The sequence below is a fragment of the Malaclemys terrapin genome, chromosome 8, assembly GCF_027887155.1.
Source record: "Malaclemys terrapin pileata isolate rMalTer1 chromosome 8, rMalTer1.hap1, whole genome shotgun sequence".
In the NCBI taxonomy this organism is placed as follows: Eukaryota; Metazoa; Chordata; order Testudines; family Emydidae; genus Malaclemys; species Malaclemys terrapin.
In genome coordinates this window covers 110687570-110706145 of record NC_071512.1, presented here as the reverse complement: position 1 = coordinate 110706145, position 18576 = coordinate 110687570, and the positions used below count along the sequence as shown (strand labels likewise).

General features: G+C 46.3%; 1 protein-coding gene across 1 annotated transcript; it reads left to right on the top strand.

Moving 5' to 3' along the window:
* The first annotated feature begins 57 nt into the window (after nt 1-57).
* CFAP144 (cilia and flagella associated protein 144) lies at nt 58-18384 on the top strand. The gene is made up of 4 exons (XM_054037372.1): nt 58-263; nt 1506-1565; nt 15979-16082; nt 18083-18384. The coding sequence occupies exons 1-4, from the start codon at nt 62-64 to the stop codon at nt 18194-18196; spliced, it is 480 nt and encodes a 159-aa protein (XP_053893347.1). The 5' UTR covers nt 58-61; the 3' UTR covers nt 18197-18384.
* Nucleotides 18385-18576: the final 192 nt, after the last annotated feature.

Below are 18576 nucleotides of genomic sequence, written 5' to 3'. Positions count from 1 at the left end.
CAGCAAGTCCTCTGCGTCTGACCAAGGCTCTGGGGCGAATCGCCGTTGCCAGGACACAAGAATGAAACAAACTCAATTGCTGAGAATTCGCAAGCGCTGCGTTCCCCGCTTCCCGGGAGCGGGGCCGGTCATGGCGGCACGGGGCCGCGAGAAGGAGCCGCCCGACCTGGTGCATCAGAACCAGATTTTCTGCGAGACCGTCCGGAAGGAGCTGCGGTGCCAGAAACTGCACACGGAGTACGGGGTCAACCCCCTCAAACGGGGTAAGGTGGGGAGAAAGGGGCCTACCCCCTCAAACAGAGTGAGACTGGATGGGGGAGTACAAATAACTTTTGAGAAGGGGGAGAGGGGAGTCAAGGGGGCCACCCCCTCAAACGGGGCGAGACGGGAGGGGGAGGCAAGGGGGCAAGATATAGGAGGGCCATGACAGAGGGAGTACAGGGTTGACTCCACCAAGTGGATCGGGGTGGGGGAGGGGCCAGTCTGCTCTCTTGGGGTGAGACAGGGCTTGGTGACCATGGCCAACTCACTCAAACAGGAGAGAAGGGGTATGGCCAACTTGAAGTGGTGAGGTAGCCCACATGGCCAGTTTAAGATTGGGGTATATAGGGGCAGGTCTGGACCTGGCAGTGGTGGCCTGGGGTCACAACACTGGAGCAAGATGGGATGGAGGCCCTAAATGGAAAGTCCTCCCTATCCACTGGCCTGGCTCCAGTTTCCCACCTTCCTATTCACAATCATGTAACATCCTTGTGGCAACTACGTGTGACTCTTGTGTTTGTGGGGCTGGGCACAAGTGCCAAAAGCTCCCTAGAAGTGTGTGTGGGGGGGCACCTGGACCGTGTAGAGGGGCAAGCAGTAGGGGAGGGGGAGGGGGCCACCCAGGAGCGGGGCCACATGTGGGCAGGGCCATAGTCAGGGCACATATGGCTCCCTCGCTTCTCCAGAGCTTCCAGGGGCAGCACTCCAAAAGCAGTGGGCCACTGCTGCTCCAATGAGAGGTGCACTGCATCCAGCATTTCTTGCCCCGTTTCAGGACACTTAGTCTCCCCAAGCCTCTTATACCCACCACCCATACTGACAGGGGAAAGTAATGTTTGGATTTGTATGTGTGTGTTGGGGTTTACATGCTATTTAACAGCTAGAAACAAGGAGGAACTAGCCCCATGTAGTCAGCCAGAACTCTGTGCTCTTCCAGCAAGTGCCCTGCAGGTCACAGTTTAGGAACCTGACAGATCAGTGGATGAACTCTGCTCTCTGGTCACAAACACCACCTAATGCCAGGGTCCCGTGGCGCCAAAGCTGATTCCCTTCAGTTCCCAGGAGCAATCAAGTGCCAACATTAACAAGTGCTCCTTTTCCAATCTATAGTCTCTCTTCTTTTCCTTAACAGCTTAAGTGAGCTGGCAGGACACAGATTAGGGGGGGCTAGTGGTTTACCTGAAACTGCCTGTAATATTGATTCCATAATAGCAACTCACCTGCATCATCATATTTCTCCCCAGTTCACACGATCACCAGGAAGCCGATGTCTTGGCATGATAACACAGAAGAGCCTGCGGATGGTAAGTAGCCGCTGAACAGCTGTTGAGATAACTGGCTGACTAATACCAAAATTGTAACTTTTATTGTTTATTTAAACCATGCACCCATTTACATGCATTATTTATTTTAACATTTTTTTACTGCGTCTCAACTTCTTTAGGATACCGGTACTGTTTTTGTGGTGCTACTAATTCACCTACAATTTTGACACAAGCATCAATTTTGCCACAGTCTGTTTTCTTTTTGGTTCAGACCGTGGGAAACCTTGACCACCACTCCTCCGCTTGTTTGGCTGTGAGAGCCGCAACAAGTTGGTTGTTTTTAGTAATAATATAGCTACAGTTCTCCGTTGGCTGATATGGGAGAGTTTCCAATTTCCATAAGGTGTTACGGGGTAAATCAATTATATTATTCTTAAACAGCCAATCTGTGCCCAAAATTACATCACTAGTCATATACTTGGTTTGAATCAAGTTCCTGGTGATCTTAAAGCACTGAACTGAAAAAGGGAAGCCTTGCACCATGAAAGGGACTTGTATCCAGGGCTTTGGAGCTATGCTCCGGCTCCAGGCAAAAACCTGCAGCTCTGGAGCTGCTCTGCGCTCCAGCTCTGGGCTCTGCTCCAAAGCCCTGCTTGTATCCATTCCTGTCCAGTACTAGGCTTTCCTTGAAATGATTGCAAGACTACGGCCTCCACTTTTGTGCCTTCTTGGGAGGCTGCTTTAATTAGGGAGATGGAGGCTCCGGTATCAGAGCCAGTTTAGGAGCTTGGTTACCCTGCTGAACATATATGTGGGGTCTCCCTCCTGGATCCCAGGTCAGTTTTCTTATGAATCTCCATGGTTGTGCTCCTACGTCAGGGGAGAGTCAACATCCAGTAGGCCTCCCTAAAAGTATTCTAAATCCGTCGCTGGAGGAGGGGGCAGATCCAACGGAGGAGTGCTTGGGGCTGTTACCCCAGACACGTCCCTCCTTCGGGACTGCAATTTAAGGACCTCTTTTACAATATCTTTCATGGGAGCCCAGTCCCACTTTCCCCTATCTCCTCCCAGGTGCATTTATACTCTCCATGCCAACCGACGCATATCAGAGTTAGGCTTAATAGAATCATGTGTCTGTTTTTCTTCGTTGGATGCCTGATATTTTGATAAATCGGGATACAATCTTCCCTTTGCCTTGCTACCTCCTCTGCCTCGGGATCTCCCTCTGGAGTAGTCCCTGCATGTTTCTACCCCTCATGTCGATCCGCTCTTGTTCGAATACGTGACTGTTGGCTCTATTGCTGCCACGTACAAGACCCTTTCTTTCTTTACCATAGGTTATGGTCCGAAGTGAGCGGTTAGTTGTTGGACCATTTTTTTTAGTTCCCCCAAATTGGTTGGGTGGCCATCCTGCCACACTGCCAATTTCCCAGAATAATAGGGGAGCAGAGACATGGCGCAATCCCTTAAGGACTGGACTCTGAATGCCACTTCATCTATTGCGGTGATTCCAGTAACAGTAGCCAAACCAGCCAATAATTGCATCAAGGCCCCTCGAGTGAGATAGTTTTCAGGGTCCTTGTTAGGCTTCTGGGTGGAAGCTATGGTCTTCTCTCCGACTGTTGCCATCATGACCAGGAGACCAAGATCATTGGTAACCGCCCTTCGGTCTAGTGGGGCTCTAAATTCTGGGGCTGCACATATACCCATAAGTCAGTAGCCTTCTGTGGTGGTTAGCCTTTCCCTTCCTGCTAGTAGGACTGCATTGGTGCACCATCTAAAAAAGGTGTCCTGGTTTAAAATCCCCAGATGATTGGCCATTGCTTTTAAATTGGCAGCCAACAGTGGAATTGTGGTAATTGTACTGCTACCCCCACCGTCTACGGGGGTTGTTGTAGTGCGTCATTCAATGGCCGCCACTGGTGCTGTAAGACACTCTTGCGGGTCATTACAGATGTCCCCTTCCCAAGTTTCCTGGGGGTCCCAGATTCCTTCCTCCCAGTCTGGGCTTCCTTTGCACTGAGCATGGTTCCATTCTTCCGCACGTACTGCTGCGAGCTGGGGGGTTGCAAAGCCTATTTTCTGTTTAAGTTGTTTGATTGATTCATAGCTGTTATGGCTTGTAGGGGCTTTACCTTGTTTTAATGTCAATTTTTTTTTTTTTCTTTTCTCCCCCCATGCCTTGTAGGACTTTTTTTTTTTTTTTTTTTTAAGTTCCCTGGAGGCCGTGGTCTGTTCTGACAGGAATCTTTTTTTGCCTTTACACGCCTGGACTGCTTCCTTTACCATGTCTAGCTGGCCTTGGGTATTGGTAGCCAAGACTTTCCAATTGTCTGCTCCTTTGTCTGTTTGGTTTAACCTCTCTTGCAAAGATGCTTTTTCCTCTTTGCAGATGGCTAAGCGGAGGTAACAATCATTACATGCCTCCCGTAACAGCCAGATTGCTGCTGCGTCTCTTTTGGCAGCATTAGGTGGTTTGTATATGAGGAGATATTGAGCCAATCTATCCTCTAGGTCCAAAATGGTGTAGACATCGGCTAGGGCTTGTTCAGTCCAAGGACTGTGCCCATATTTTTGGAGGATTTGCTGAAAAGGAGTGATTTCCTTAACAAAGGGTGAGGTTAGGACTCCTTCCAATTCCATCCCTCCCTCCAACAATACTTTGCCTTGTTTTCTTTTAAATATTTCTAGAAGTTTTGCTTAAACCTTCCTATCACACTTTTACGTGCTGCACTGTGTGATCCAACCTGGGTTTTTCTAACCCTACCACTGCTGACCACTAGCAAGTGGTTTGGCTTGGCTTGGCTTGGCTCCTGGGCCCTTTTTGTCACACCTGACCATCAGCAAGTGACACAGCCTGGATACTATAATTGTATTTGTATGGTATGAGCTCTATACCTATTATCTTTAGCTCCGGGAGGCCAGAGCTCTAGTTAACCAGATCCAAGTGCCGAGCTTGCGAGGGCCGGCGGTGTGCACACTGTTTTTACAGTAATCAAGACATATGCCAAGATCTCCTCTTTTTGCAATTCTCCACCAAAATGTTATACAGTAATAGAATAAAAACCAGCAGGATCTTTTTAAAGGGGATAAGGCAGAATGCCGGGTTTACTGTAAATACAAAATAAATAGAATGCAAGCTATTCCATTGACTATACCTATTAAACTTGCTATTTTACACACACACACACACACACACACACACACACACAAGTTATTATAGTTACCAGCATAGAGGTTGCTTGTGCCAAGTTACTGGCCAGGTAGTCTGGACACGAGGGTGGGCCGAGTCTTGTCTGATGCACATCCAATGCTCCTGGAGGGTGGTTGCAGAACCAGACGCAAAAGTTCTTGGGTTCTGTTCTTCTAGGACTTTGTCCACATGCAAATTTATGGAGATTGCTTCATCATGCTGTTGTTACATTTGAAGTGATAATCAATCAGCAGATGGCACATCCATGACGGCTCCATAACGGCTGGGTGTTATCTTGCTCTTTAATTCTTCGGCTCCTCCATCCTCGGGGTGGTTGGGTGGATTCCAGTTTGCCCTGCGGGGTCATTCGGTTATTTCCACTTTGCACATTTTTTGGCCAACCAATACCAAAGTTGTAACTTTTAGGCTGGTGCATTTTACTCTTTTATTGTTTATTTAAACCATGCACCCATTTACATGCATTCTTTATTTTAATATATTTTTCACTTTTACTTTACCATTTATTTATTAACTTTTTTTAATATATATAAACACAACTTTTGGGGCGTAACAGGTTTTAACAAGTCTGCTTAGCTCACTTACTACACAAACAAACAAAAAACCACAACAAATAAAAATTTCAATATGCTATTCCAAAAAGCAATTTTTTGCAAAATTCTTATTACTGATTAAAACAAACCATCTAAAAATATACTAATACAATTAACAATTCATCCTTATAAACTCCAAAACAAAAAAAAGCATTTTAATTAACACAACCGTAATATCTTAACTAAAAAGCATATTTCTTTTTAATACTCAAGCTTAGCCTAAAACCCACCCCAAACTATACTATACCTATAACAAATTAATAAAACTCAATATAATCCAACACAGGTTACTCCCTAGAGAATGCATTCCTCCCCCAGCCCTTTGGGGGGAGTAAAATTCAGAATATTAGACAGAGTAAGGCTCTCAATTTAAATTCAGGCTTAACATTCCTAAAGCTCATACACTGAATGGATTATACTGCATATGGGCAGGGAGCACAAGAGTCTTCACAGCCAGCCACAACTCACAGGACCCATGTGACTTAAGGGCAAATGTTGTGGCCATTGAACCTGCGTAACACCCAGACACTATAAATCTAAATCCACCCGCGGGCAGACATCAGAAATAAAAACATGCTTTTTTTTTGGGGGGGGGAGGAGTTGTGTGGGAAGGAATGTAATGAAATTCAGAAGGTGATCAAACTATTTTTGAAAAGACAACAAATTACACAGCATATGCTTAGAGCAGAGGAGTGGGAAAGAACAGGGGCTTGGAGCCCAATGGAGGAAAATGTAGATTAAAGGGAGGGGAATAAATGGCAAAGGGCAGGAGGGGAAGGAGTTGAAGGCTCAGGTAAGGGGTGTGTGTAAGGCAACTGGGAAGGGCGACATGGTAGTAGGGCATGTGGGAGAGATTGAAGTAGGGAGCACTTGTCAGCCCTACATTCTCCCCTCCTATGTGTGTACTGGGGGCTGGAGGGGCAGTTCACATATCTTAGAGCTATTTGTTTCAGGTTGCATTTATCTCCATGGTATACTATAGAAATCACACCCTCTTGGAGCTTGTCTATGTGGCATGACAACACGCACAAGATGAACGGGAAACTTCACACCTCTCCAAGCTTCCTATGCTGCAGATGGATGTGTAGCCCCTTGTCAAGGCTCCTTCCCCATTCAACGTTAGGGTATAGATGTGGGGGCCTGCATGAAAACCTCTAAGCTTCTCTACCAACTTAGATCTGCTTTTGCTGCCACCACTTCCAATGTGCTAACTCCCTTCCCTGGGTAGCCTTGAGACTCTTCCACCAATTCCCTGGTGAACGCTAATACAAAACCCCTTGGATCTTAAAACAAGGAGGAATTAATTATTCCCTCTCCTTCCCTTTCCCCCCCCACAAATTCCTGGTGAGTCCAGATCAATCCCCTTGGATCTTAGAACAAGGAAAAAATCAATCTGGTTCTTAAAAAGAAGGCTTTTAATTAAAGAAAGGTAAAAGTCATCTGTAAAATCAGGATGGAAAATAACTTTACAGGGTAATCAAACTTAAAGAGCCCAGAGGAACCCCCTCTAGCCTTTGATTCAAAGTTACAGCAAACAGAGGTAAAGACTCTAGCAAAAGGTACATTTACAAGTTGAGAAAACAAAGATAAAACTAACACGCCTTGACTGGCTGTACTTACAAGTTTGAAATATGAGAGACCTATTCAGAAAGATTTGGAGAGCATGGATTGATGTCTGGTCCCTCTTAGTCCCAAGAGCGAGCAATCACCCAAACAAAAGCCTCCCCCCCACCAAGATTTGAAAGTGTCTTGTCCCTTTATTGGTCCTTTGGGTCAGGTGTCAGCCAGGTTACCTGAGCTTCTTAATCCTTTACAGGTGAAGGGATTTTGGAGTTTCTGGCCAGAAGGGATTTTATAGTATTGTACACAGGAGGGCTGTTACCCTTCCCTTTATAGTTATGACACCCCTTCCATCCATCCTTCCTTTAAAAAAAAAAAAAAAAAGTCTCCCACATCAGCATTATCCTGTGCTAGGAATATGGATACAGCAGCAGTTGCTGATTAATTTCATACAATACTATAGCAGTGCACCAGCTCCGCTATAGCTAAGGTTACAGAATACTTTCTTTTTAAAGGATTACTTTCCCAAGTGCTCTAAAATCCACCTTTGAATGGACTGTCTTGAAATTTGCTATGCCTCATAGGAGTGTATTGTAGGGTTAGTGGTCCAAACTGGGGATTGAGCAAGGGATTCCCACACAGTTCCAGGCCTTCTCTTGACAGCTCAGAGTCCTTAGGCGAACAATAGGCAATCATGGAGACTTTGAAGTAGACCTATTTCCTAATCATCACTGGCAATTAACTACAGGGGTTAGAATCATAGAATCTCAGGGTTGGAAGGGACCTCAAGAGGTCATCTAGTCCAACCCCCTGCTCAAAGCAGGACCAATCCCAACTAAATCATACCAGCCAGGGCTTTGTCAAGCCAGGCCTTAAAAACCTCCAAGGAAGGAGACTCCACCACCTCCCTAGGTAACACATTCCAGTGCTTCACCACCCTCCTAGTGAAATAGTGTTTCCTAATATCCAACCTGGACCTCCCCCACTGCAACTTGAGACCATTGCTCCTTGTTCTGTCATCTGCCACCACTGAGAACAGCCGAGCTCCATCCTCTTTGGAACCCCCCTTCAGGTAGTTGAAGGCTGCTATCAAATCCCCCCTCATCCTTCTCTTCTGGAGACTAAACAATCCCAGTTCCCTCAGCCTCTCCTCATAAGTCATGTGCTCCAGACCCCTAATCATTTTTGTTGCCCTCTGTTGGGCTCTTTCCAATTTTTCCACATCCTTCTTGTAGTGTGGGGCCCAAAACTGGACACAGTATTCCAGATGAGGCCTCACCAATATCGAATAAAGGGGAACGATCACGTTCCTCGATCTGCTGGCAATGCCCCTACTTATACAGCCCAAAATGCCATTAGCTTTCTTGGCAAGAAGAGCACACTGTTGACTCATATCCAGCTTCTCATCCACTGTGACCCCTAGGTCCTTTTCTGCAGAACTGCTACCTAGCCATTCGGTCCCTAGTCTGTAGCAGTGCAGGGGATTCTTCCATCTTAAGTGCAGGACTCTGCACTTGTCCTTGTTGAACCTCATCAGGTTTTTTTTGGCCCAATCCTCTAATTTGTCTAGGTCCCTCTGTATCCGATCCCTACCCTCTAGTGTATCTACCACGCCTCCTAGTTTAGTGTCATTTAGTGTCTTGCTGAGAGGGCAGTCCATACTATCCTCCAGATCATTAATAAAGATATTAAACAAAACTGGCCCCAGGACAGACCCTTGGGGCACTCCGCTTGAAACAGACTGCCAACTAGACATGGAGCCATTGATCACTACCCGTTGAGCCTGACGATCTAGCCAGCTTTCTATCCACCTTACAGTCCATTCATCCAGCCCATACTTCTTTAACTTGGCGGCAAGAATACTGTGGGAGACCGTATCAAAAGATTTGCTAAAGTCAAGGAATAAACACATCCACTGCTTTCCCCTCATCCACAGAGGGAGTTATCATAGAAGGCAATTAGGTTAGTCAGGCACGACTTCCCCTTGGTGAACCCATGCTGACTGTTCCTGATCACTTTCCTCTCCTCTAAGTGCTTCAGAATTGATTCCTTGAGGACCTGCTCCATGATTTTTTTCAGGGACTGAGGTGAGGCTGACTGGCCTGTAGTTCCCCAGATCCTCCGCCTTCCCTTTTTTAAAGATGGACACTACATTAGCCTCTTTCCAGTCATCTGGGACCTCCCCCAATCGCCATGAGTTTTCAAAAATAATGGCTAATGGCTCTGCAATCTCATCCGCCAACTCCTTTAGCACCCTAGGATGCAGCGCATCCGGCCCCATGGACTTGTGCACGTCCAGTTTTTCTAAATAGTCCCGAACCACTTCTTTCTCCACAGAGGGCTGGTCACCTTCTCCCCATATTGTGCTGCCCAGTGCAGCAGTCTGGGAGCTGACCTTGTTCATGAAGACAGAGGCAAAAAAAGCATTGAGTACATTAGCTTTTTCCACATCCTCGGTCACTAGGTTGCCTCCCTCATTCAGTAAGGGGCCCACACTTTCCTTGATTTTCTTCTTGTTGCTAACATACCTGAAGAAACCCTTCTTGTTACTCTTAACATCTCTTGCTAGCTGCAACTCCAAGTGTGATTTAGCCTTCCTGATTTCACTCCTGCATGCCTGAGCAATATTTTTTATACTCCTCCCTGGTCATTTGTCCAATCTTCCACTTCTTGTAAGCTTCTTTTTTGCGTTTAAGATCAGCAAGGATTTCACTGTTTAGCCAAGCTGGTCGCCTGCCATATTTACTATTCTTTCTACACATCGGGATGGTTTGTTCCTGCAACCTCAATAAGGATTCTTTAAAATACAGCCAGCTCTCCTGGACCCCTTTGCCCTTCATGTTATTCTCCCAGGGAATCCTGCCCATCTGTTCCCTGAGGGAGTCAAAGTCTGCTTTTCTGAAGTCCAGCGTCCATATTCTGCTGCTCTCCTTTCTTCCTTGTGTCAGGATCCTGAACTCTACCATCTCATGGTCACTGCCTCCCAGGTTCCCATCCACTTTTGCTTCCCCTACTAATTCTTCCCTGTTTGTGAGCAGCAGGTCAAGAAAAGCTCTGCCCCTAGTTGGTTCCTCCAGCACTTGCACCAGGAAATTGTCCCCTACACTTCCCAAAAACTTCCTGGATTGTCTGTGCATCGCTGTATTGCTCTCCCAGCAGATATCAGGGTGATTAAAGTCTCCCATGAGAACCAGGGCCTGCGATCTAGCAACTTCTGCTAGTTGCCAGAAGAAAGCCTCGTCCACGTCAGCCCCCTGGTCTGGTGGTCTATAGCAGACTCCAACCACGACATCACCCTTGTTGTTCATACTTCTCAACTTTATCCAGAGACTCTCAGGTTTTTCTGCAGTTTCATACCGGAGCAGTCATACTCCTCTCTTACATACAACGCAACTCCCCCACCTTTTCTGCCCTGCCTGTCCTTCCTGAACAGTTTATATCCATCCATGACATAACATAGGGTTAACATAAGGTAATTCATCCATGAAACAGTTTATCACAAACTTTAAAGAGATATATAGAAAATGACACTTTCACCCAAGATTCATCTATATGTTAATATTCCCTTTTGATCTCTGAATCAGTTGCTATAGTGAGACAGGAACTGTCTGTTTACATGGGTAACAACAAGATATAAGTAAACACATACAATTAGTATGACCAAGTCTCTTACAATACAGGTTTGCATTTCAAAGTTCTAGCCTATCTATCTAACATGGAATGGCCCTAATTACCATTCACATACTTTTCTAATATGTCTCTAAAGATTGACTCTGGGTCGTTTAGCCTGCGAGCTGCTTACTCCTTTCTATTGACACCTTACTTGACACACTTTGTATAAGATTCATTGCAATTCTATAACAGTGGTAGCAACAATGTATGACCATGCAAATTTCTAATCCGATAATGTCACACAAGGCCAAGGGGTGTGTGTGTGTGTGTGTCTCAGACTCATCTTAACCTGTGTCAACTCAGTCGCTATCTCAAAAGGTTGAAGATCCGCATGGTCTCCTTGGGATTGATCATTGCATTTCTGGATCCAATCCAGGGGATTGGTATGCCACCCTAGACTTAAGATGCATACTTCCACGTTCCAGTCTTTCAAGGCCACAGAAGATTTGAGGTTTGTGGCAAACCAAGGACATCAACAGTTCGCAGTCCTGCTGTCTGGCCTCTCTGCAGCCTCGAAGGTCTTCACCAAATGCATGGCAGTGGTAGCGGATTTCTCAGGAGAAGGGGAGTCCATGTATTTCTATACCTCGACAGCTGGCACATCTTGAGTGCAAGTGGAGATGGACATCGCCCTCATCCAGTCGACCTTCCGGGTGTTGGGCCTTCTAATTGATGTGCAGAAGTCAACACTGATACCCATTCATAGTAGGAAAGAGCCTGAGACATAAGCCCTTGTATAAGTATAAGGCAGGACCTGCTCACAGAATCTGGCAAGAACACGGCTAATATTGCAAAAATACACATTCCTAAGAAGTGCTAAATTCCGAGTACTCATGCAAACATCCCAATATCAAGGATGATACAAAAACATTCCCTAAAAGATAAGGTCAGGATAACAGTACGTAACTTGTTCATATCAGGGTATAAAGATGTATCTCAGAGGGAGTATCTTTGGCCAGCTTAGGGAGCAGTGGAAAGTCCCGCCACTGACTGAGCTGCATCGATTGTCACTGGCATACATAGAATTCATAAAATATCAGGGTTGGAAGGGACCTCAGGAGATCATCTAGTCCAACCCCCTGCCCAAAGCAGGACTAATTCCGACAGATTTTTGCCCCAGATCCCTAAAAGGCCCTCAAGAATTGAACTCACAACCCTAGGTTTAGTAGGCTAATGCTCAAACCACTGAGCTATCCCTCCCCCCATATCTTAGTATCCTCAGAGTCTGCCAGGTGCTATTACTGTGCTTCATTGACAATAAACCTGGCTAGGTGCCTTTGTACCTTAATGGATCTTGTGGTCATTGGGCGGTTCACTCAAGGTTGCTGTGCCAACTGTCTGTGCAGAGCTAGGACAGCACACACGGAGAACACACACAGCCAAATATCTAACCACACTATTCAGAGAATAGAATTCATCGGGGTGGTCCTCGACTCCCAGCTAGCAAAGGCTCTTCTTCCAGAAGATCGCTTTCAGGCAATCTTGGAGTTAATACGCTACATGCAAGCTCACCTGGTCACGACGGTCAGACTTTGCTTGAGCCTTCCTGGCCACATTGCTTCATGTACATATGTGGTTCGTCACGTGAGGCTGAGACTCAGACCTCTCAAAGCCTGGCTGGCTATGGTGTATTCCCCCTCCAGGCATCACCTGGATAGGGCTATCATGGTGACCCTTATATCCTCAGCTCCCTGTCATGGTGGCTGGATCACGGAGTAGTCTGCGGGGGAATTCCCTTCACAAATTGCCATCAGCAAACCTGGTCTTGGATGCCTCAGCACTGGGCTGGGGAGCCCACCTGGAGACGCTCAGGTCCCAAGGTCGCTGGTTTGCAGAGGAGTTATCACTTCACATCAACGTAGGAGAGCTCAGGGCAGACCATCTAGTATGCCAGGTGTTCTTGCCCCTCATTCCGAATATGACAGTCTCAATTCTCATGGACAATAAATCAGTCATGTACTACATCAATGTTGAGGGACCCATTCTCTCCCAACCCCCATGTTGGGAGACTGTCTATGGGAGTTCTGCATTGTGCACTCGATCGAGATCAAGGCTTCATACCTGCCAGGGGTGCAGAACCAGCTTGTGGACTGCCTCAGCAGGTCCTTCTCCACGCCCAGATGTCACAGTGAGCATCTTTTGCTAAAGGGGATTTTCCCCACATAGATTTGTTTGCTACACGTTCCAACAAAAAGAGCCAACAGTTCTGCTTCCTGAGGGGGTCACAGCCCGGCTCCAGGACGGATGCCTTTCTGATGAGGTGGTCGCACTACCTATTCTATGCCTTTCTGCCCATCCTGCTGATTCACAATTTACTGATAAAGATCAAGCAGGATTGGGCTCGGGTTATTCTAATAGCTCCCAGCTTGGCATAGGTAGCACTGGTACACACCTTGCTTGTTCATCTCTCCCTTGAGACCCCACTCAAGCTCTCTCTGTACCCAGACCTGATCTTGCAAGACCATGGTCGGCTGCTCCATCCGAACCTCAGCTCTCTGGGGCCTGAAATCTGCGGGGCTGAACCCCGAACAGGCTTGCAAAAGTCTCCTGGGCAGAAGGAAACCTTCCATGAGTACAGCTTACTATGCAAAGTGGAAGCGGTTCTCTCTCTGGTCATCCAGATGTGGAGTCCCGCTGACGCAATCTTCGCTTCAGTAATTTAAGATCAACCTCCTATCTTTGAAAGAACAGGGCCTGACCCTTTCCTCTATAAAGGTCCAGTTGGCAGCCATTTCAGCATTCCATCCGAATGTCAACAATAGGTTGGTGTTCTCCCTTGAAATGGTAGACTGCTTCCTCAAAGGTCTGGAGAGGACATTTCCTCAGATGAGGGAACCTCTCCCCCCCCCCCATGGGACTTGAATCTTGTCTTCTTGAAAGTGACGTGGCCACCCTTTGAGGCACTGGCGATGCATTCTCTACTACATCTTTCGTGGAAAACAGCCTTTCTGCTGGTGATTACTTCGGCCAGGAGGGTGTCGGAGATCTGAGCCCTCATGGCAGAACCCCCCTATACAGTTTTCTTTATGGACAAGGACCAGCTTCAGCCGCACCCAAAATTTCTCCCAAAGGTTGTGTCCCAATTCCACTGCAGCCAACCAATCTTTCTGCCAGTCTTTTATCCTAAACCTCATACAAGTAAGGAAGAACATGCTCTGGCATTTTATATTGAAAGGACCAGACCATTCTGTAGGTAACTTCAGCTCTGCATAGTGATAGCTGACAGAATGACAGGGCTTCCCATCTCTGCCCAAAGGATCTCGTCTTGGATCACATCTTGTATACGAAGAAGAACAGGAGTACTTGTGGCACCTTAGAGACTAATAAATTTATTAGAGCATAAGCTTTCGTGGACTACAGCCCACTTCTTCGGATGCATATAGAATGGAACATATATTGAGGAGATATATATACACACATACAGAGAGCATAAACAGGTGGGAGTTGTCTTACCAACTCTGAGAGGCCAATTAATTAAGAGAAAAAAAACTTTTGAAGTGATAATCAAGCAAGCCCAGTACAGACAGTTTGATAATAAGTGTGAGAGTACTTACAAGGGGAGATAGAGTCAATGTTTGTAATGGCTCAGCCATTCCCAGTCCTTATTCAAACCGGAGTTGATTGTGTCTAGTTTGCATATCAATTCTAGCTCAGCAGTCTCTCTTTGGAGTCTGTTTTTGAAGTTTTTCTGTTGTAATATAGCCACCCGCAGGTCTGTCACTGAATGACCAGACAGGTTAAAGTGTTCTCCCACTGGTTTTTGAGTATTTTGATTCCTGATGTCAGATTTGTGTCCATTAATTCTTTTGCGTAGAGATTGTCCGGTTTGGCCAATGTACATGGCAGAGGGGCATTGCTGGCACATGATGGCATATATCACATTGGTAGATGTGCAGGTGAACGAGCCCCTGATGGTATGGCTGATGTGATTAGGTCCTATGATGAGGTCACTTGAATAGATATGTGGACAGAGTTGGCATCGGGGTTTGTTACACGGATAGGTTCCTGGGTTAGTGGTTTTGTTCAGTGATGTGTGGTTGCTGGTGAGTATTTGCTTTAGGTTGGGGGGTTGTCTGTCAGCAAGGACAGGTCTGTCTCCCAAGATCTGTGAGAGTAAAGGATCATCTTTCAGGATAGGTTGTAGATCTCTGATGATGCGCTGGAGAGGTTTTAGTTGGGGGCTGAAGGTGACAGCTAGTGGTGTTCTGTTATTTTCTTTGTTGGGCCTGTCTTGTAGGAGGTGACTTCTGGGTACTCGTCTGGCTCTGTCAATCTGTTTTTTCACTTCAGCAGGTGGGTATTGTAGTTTTAAGAATGCTTGATAGAGATCTTGATACAGACTAACACGGCTGTTACTCTGAAACCTGTCAGCTTGCATACGAGTGTGCTATGACCTCGTGGGCATTTCCCCTCCACCAAACTTAACTGTCCACTCCATGAGGTCTCAGGCCTCTTCGGCGGCCTTCCTAGCACAGGACCCATTCCAGGAGATACGTAGAACAGCAACCTGGTCCTCAGTGCACACATTCTTCACACACTAGGACCTCTTCTGTCATTCGTGAGTTTGCAAATATTATTGCCAGCAGTGCCGAGATTTCTTCAGCTAATTCCTTCAGCAGCCTGGGGTGAACAGCATCAGGCCTCGCTGACTTGAATTCATTCAAATTAGTCAGAAGATCTCTGACATGTTCTTTACTTATCCTGATCTGCATCCCTTCCCCTTTGTCTATGGCAACTTCACTAGTCGTCCGGTCACATGTTATTTTTTTGTGAGAAGAATTAAGCCCCACTTTACTTAAAAGGTAAGTTTTGCACTTTTCAGTCACTATTGCCATCTCCAGGAGGCCAGCCTTGATGACCTCGAGGTCCCTTCCAGCCCCACATTTCTAGGATTCTATAACTGTGTATGCACATGCCTTTACACAGAATGAGAACAACCTGGGGGAAAAGGCACTGGCATACAGGGTCTGTAAGGTTACAAACAGACAAAAGTTAATAGAAATAGGAACTGGTTTCCTGAAGTCACAGATCAGGAAATAGGAACTGGAATAGTAAGGGACCATGTTACAAGCAAATAACATAAGCAATGTCAATTGGCAGGATAGGGAGGGGTGGCTGGCAGCAGACACAGAGTGAGGATAGGGGGCTGTTATACGGGAGACAAGGATGACAGAATTAGCAAGATGTATGGGTATGTTTGACAAAAACAGTAGATCTACCATGACACCTCACCGGGTCATTCACAGAAGCGCAGAAACAGAGAGCTGACTTCACTGTTGACCTCTTGTCTATTTCTTTTAGAGCAGAAGCTCCTCAGGATAAGGTTCAACTCTTCCCTTATGTCATGCACACTGTTCCTTTCTTCTGGTTTAAAAAACACTGTCTTCTCCCCATGCTTTTTTTCCTAATCCAACAGCCAAGTTTCTGAATCTTATTCACCATGCTGCACTGGAGCCAACCAAGAAATACACAGAGCCACAGACAGAGAGCCAGGAAATTGGCTGGAATACCACTCCCTTGGTGAGTAGGATCTCTAAACGCTCTAGAGTATAAAAAGGAGCAGCTCAATGTAGGCCTTGGAACTCATTTCTCTGTTTGAGGAATAAACCCGGAACAAAACTTGAAACAAATATAACCAATGGAACAAAAAAGTGTGGGAAACAGGTTTGGGAAAGAGCTGAGGTGCTAGTGGGTAGCAAATTGAACATTAAATTTTAGTAGAACGTGATGAGTATGCAGCTCTACTCAGAGGTGCCAACTTTCCGAGTTCCAGGTGGGGTGGGTGTGTGCGCGCACTCAACCCCTGCTCCACCTCAGGCTCCGCCCCCACTCCACCCTTTCCCCCAAACCTGCACCCCACCCCTTCCTGCCCCTGCTCTTCCTCCCCTCCCACCCCCCCACCCCCCAAGTTCCTCCTGCATGCTACTGTACATCTGATCGCTGTGGGCAGGAGGCACTGGGAGGGAGGGGGAGGAGCTGATCCGCAGGGCCTGCCCATGGGAGGGCTGTGGGGAGAGGAGCTGATCCATGGGGCTGCCAGTGGATGCTGAGCACCCACTATTTTTTTCCCCATGAGTGCTCCACCCCAAAGCACCCACGGGCCCAACTTGCATAGGCACCGCAGAGTACAGAGGTGAAATGATAGTCCCCCTCTCAATCTGCTGCAACCATATCCAGAATATTTGCATTCAGTTCTGATAACATCAATATCATATGCTACAAATGTTTGTAGGTAAATGTGGTATGACTATATCCTTTAGATAGGTGGGAAGAAAGAACCAGGAAACTACTAATAAACCTGAGGTGTATCCCAGTCAGAATATATATTCTGATTTATGATAAGGAATCAACATGGAAATTCTTGAGGAGAAGAGATGTGAACTCTGACACATGGGTTTATTAAAAACGGATCACATCTGACAAACTAATAGCAGTAATCATGACTGATCCAGCAGAGACTTCTGAGGTTCCACTAAAGCAAAGGAGTGCCTGAAGAATTCTGGTAAATTTCTTCTTGGAAACCAATTAGTTGAGGGAACATAAAACTGATAATTGTATTTGTTTCAAAGTAGACACAGGTCACTTTCTTAGAGCTTCCTCTACTCAGAGGGGAAAAGAGCAGATAGGCAGTCAATGGGGTAGAGTAGAGGGCTTTAGTCTTTTCAAAAATTAGCTAGTTCCTAGATGGATAACACCTGCAAGCAGGCTATCACTTGGGGGTAACAAGGTGTATAGCACACCAAGGGGAAACAATTTCTGGCTGCAGGGATTCTTATATAGACCCTGTGCAACTCACCCCTTCTTGCTACCGACTCCTGGCTTGATTGGTAATGTACTTCTGACCAGCCACAAAGAAAAACGTTTACTCTTTACTCCAGACCTCACGCATTCCTGCTGGCTTTAGTGACATGTTTTTATCCTTTATACCATTAGCCTGCAACAAACGCAGCTAAGGGGTGAGGGATCCCATTCCTGCATCAAACAATTGTTAACTAGTTCCAGCTCCAGAAATGTTAATGTTATGGTGCATCTCAGGTGAGTCAGTTACTGGTGACAATGCCTGAGCTAGAAAGAGCCCAGCTTGACTTTCAGGTGGTTGATTGAAGTTGCAGGACTAGCAGCAATGGGCGAGGGAAAAGAAATACATCTAGAATTGAGCACATCTAAATTGGAGTTAGAGACAAACCTAGGAACTCTCAGTACCATTTTTACGATCACTTTAGAAGTGCAGTTACCAAAAGACAAATGAAGTTTCCTTTTTATGAGCACCTGGCTACTGTAGTAATCCAACAGTGAAGATTTGATGGACTAATGGCCGGTATGGTAAATCCCATCTAGTGCTTTTACCTTAGTGATGATCAGCCAATAACCTGAAATATGAGATTCAGTTACCTTGTTAATCATATAGTCATCCAGTCATGCGGCAGTGAATTGCAGCAACTGACTCCTTGAATCCTTGATCTCAAAGAGAACATCTCCTGGAGACGCTCCTCACACTTTGACCATTTTCTCTTCCACAGATTAGTGTGGACCGCACTGACCGCAGACTGTACTTCCCATGCCGGAACAGTGAGATCACCAAGTACATGGCTGCCATGTGGCGCCTGAAGGAGCAGAGTGAGAACATGCAGTAGGGTGGTAGTAGCAACATTGCTTTGCTAGGCAGAGTTGTACGGTGTTTGGAGTTTCTAAACAACGTTGCCACCTCCTCATTGCCACGAGTAGCCCTGTAGATTTCTGAGCAAGGGAGGAGGAATCTCCAGCTGGGCCATACCTCCTGGAAGCTGACAGCTGTTACAGAAATAAACCCATGTGAAAGTTCTGCTTTTCTCTCTTACTGCTCTCATCCAAGTGGATGTACTAACAACCCGAGAAAGGCTCTACCCTTTTGACAGGCTCCAGGCTTGAGACTGTAGCAAAGCCAGTATTTACTAATTCTGACCTGGAGGTTAAATTCCCCACTTTTACCAAAGGCAGCTGTGGAAAGAGCCATGGGGATCCTCCAATCCCAGTC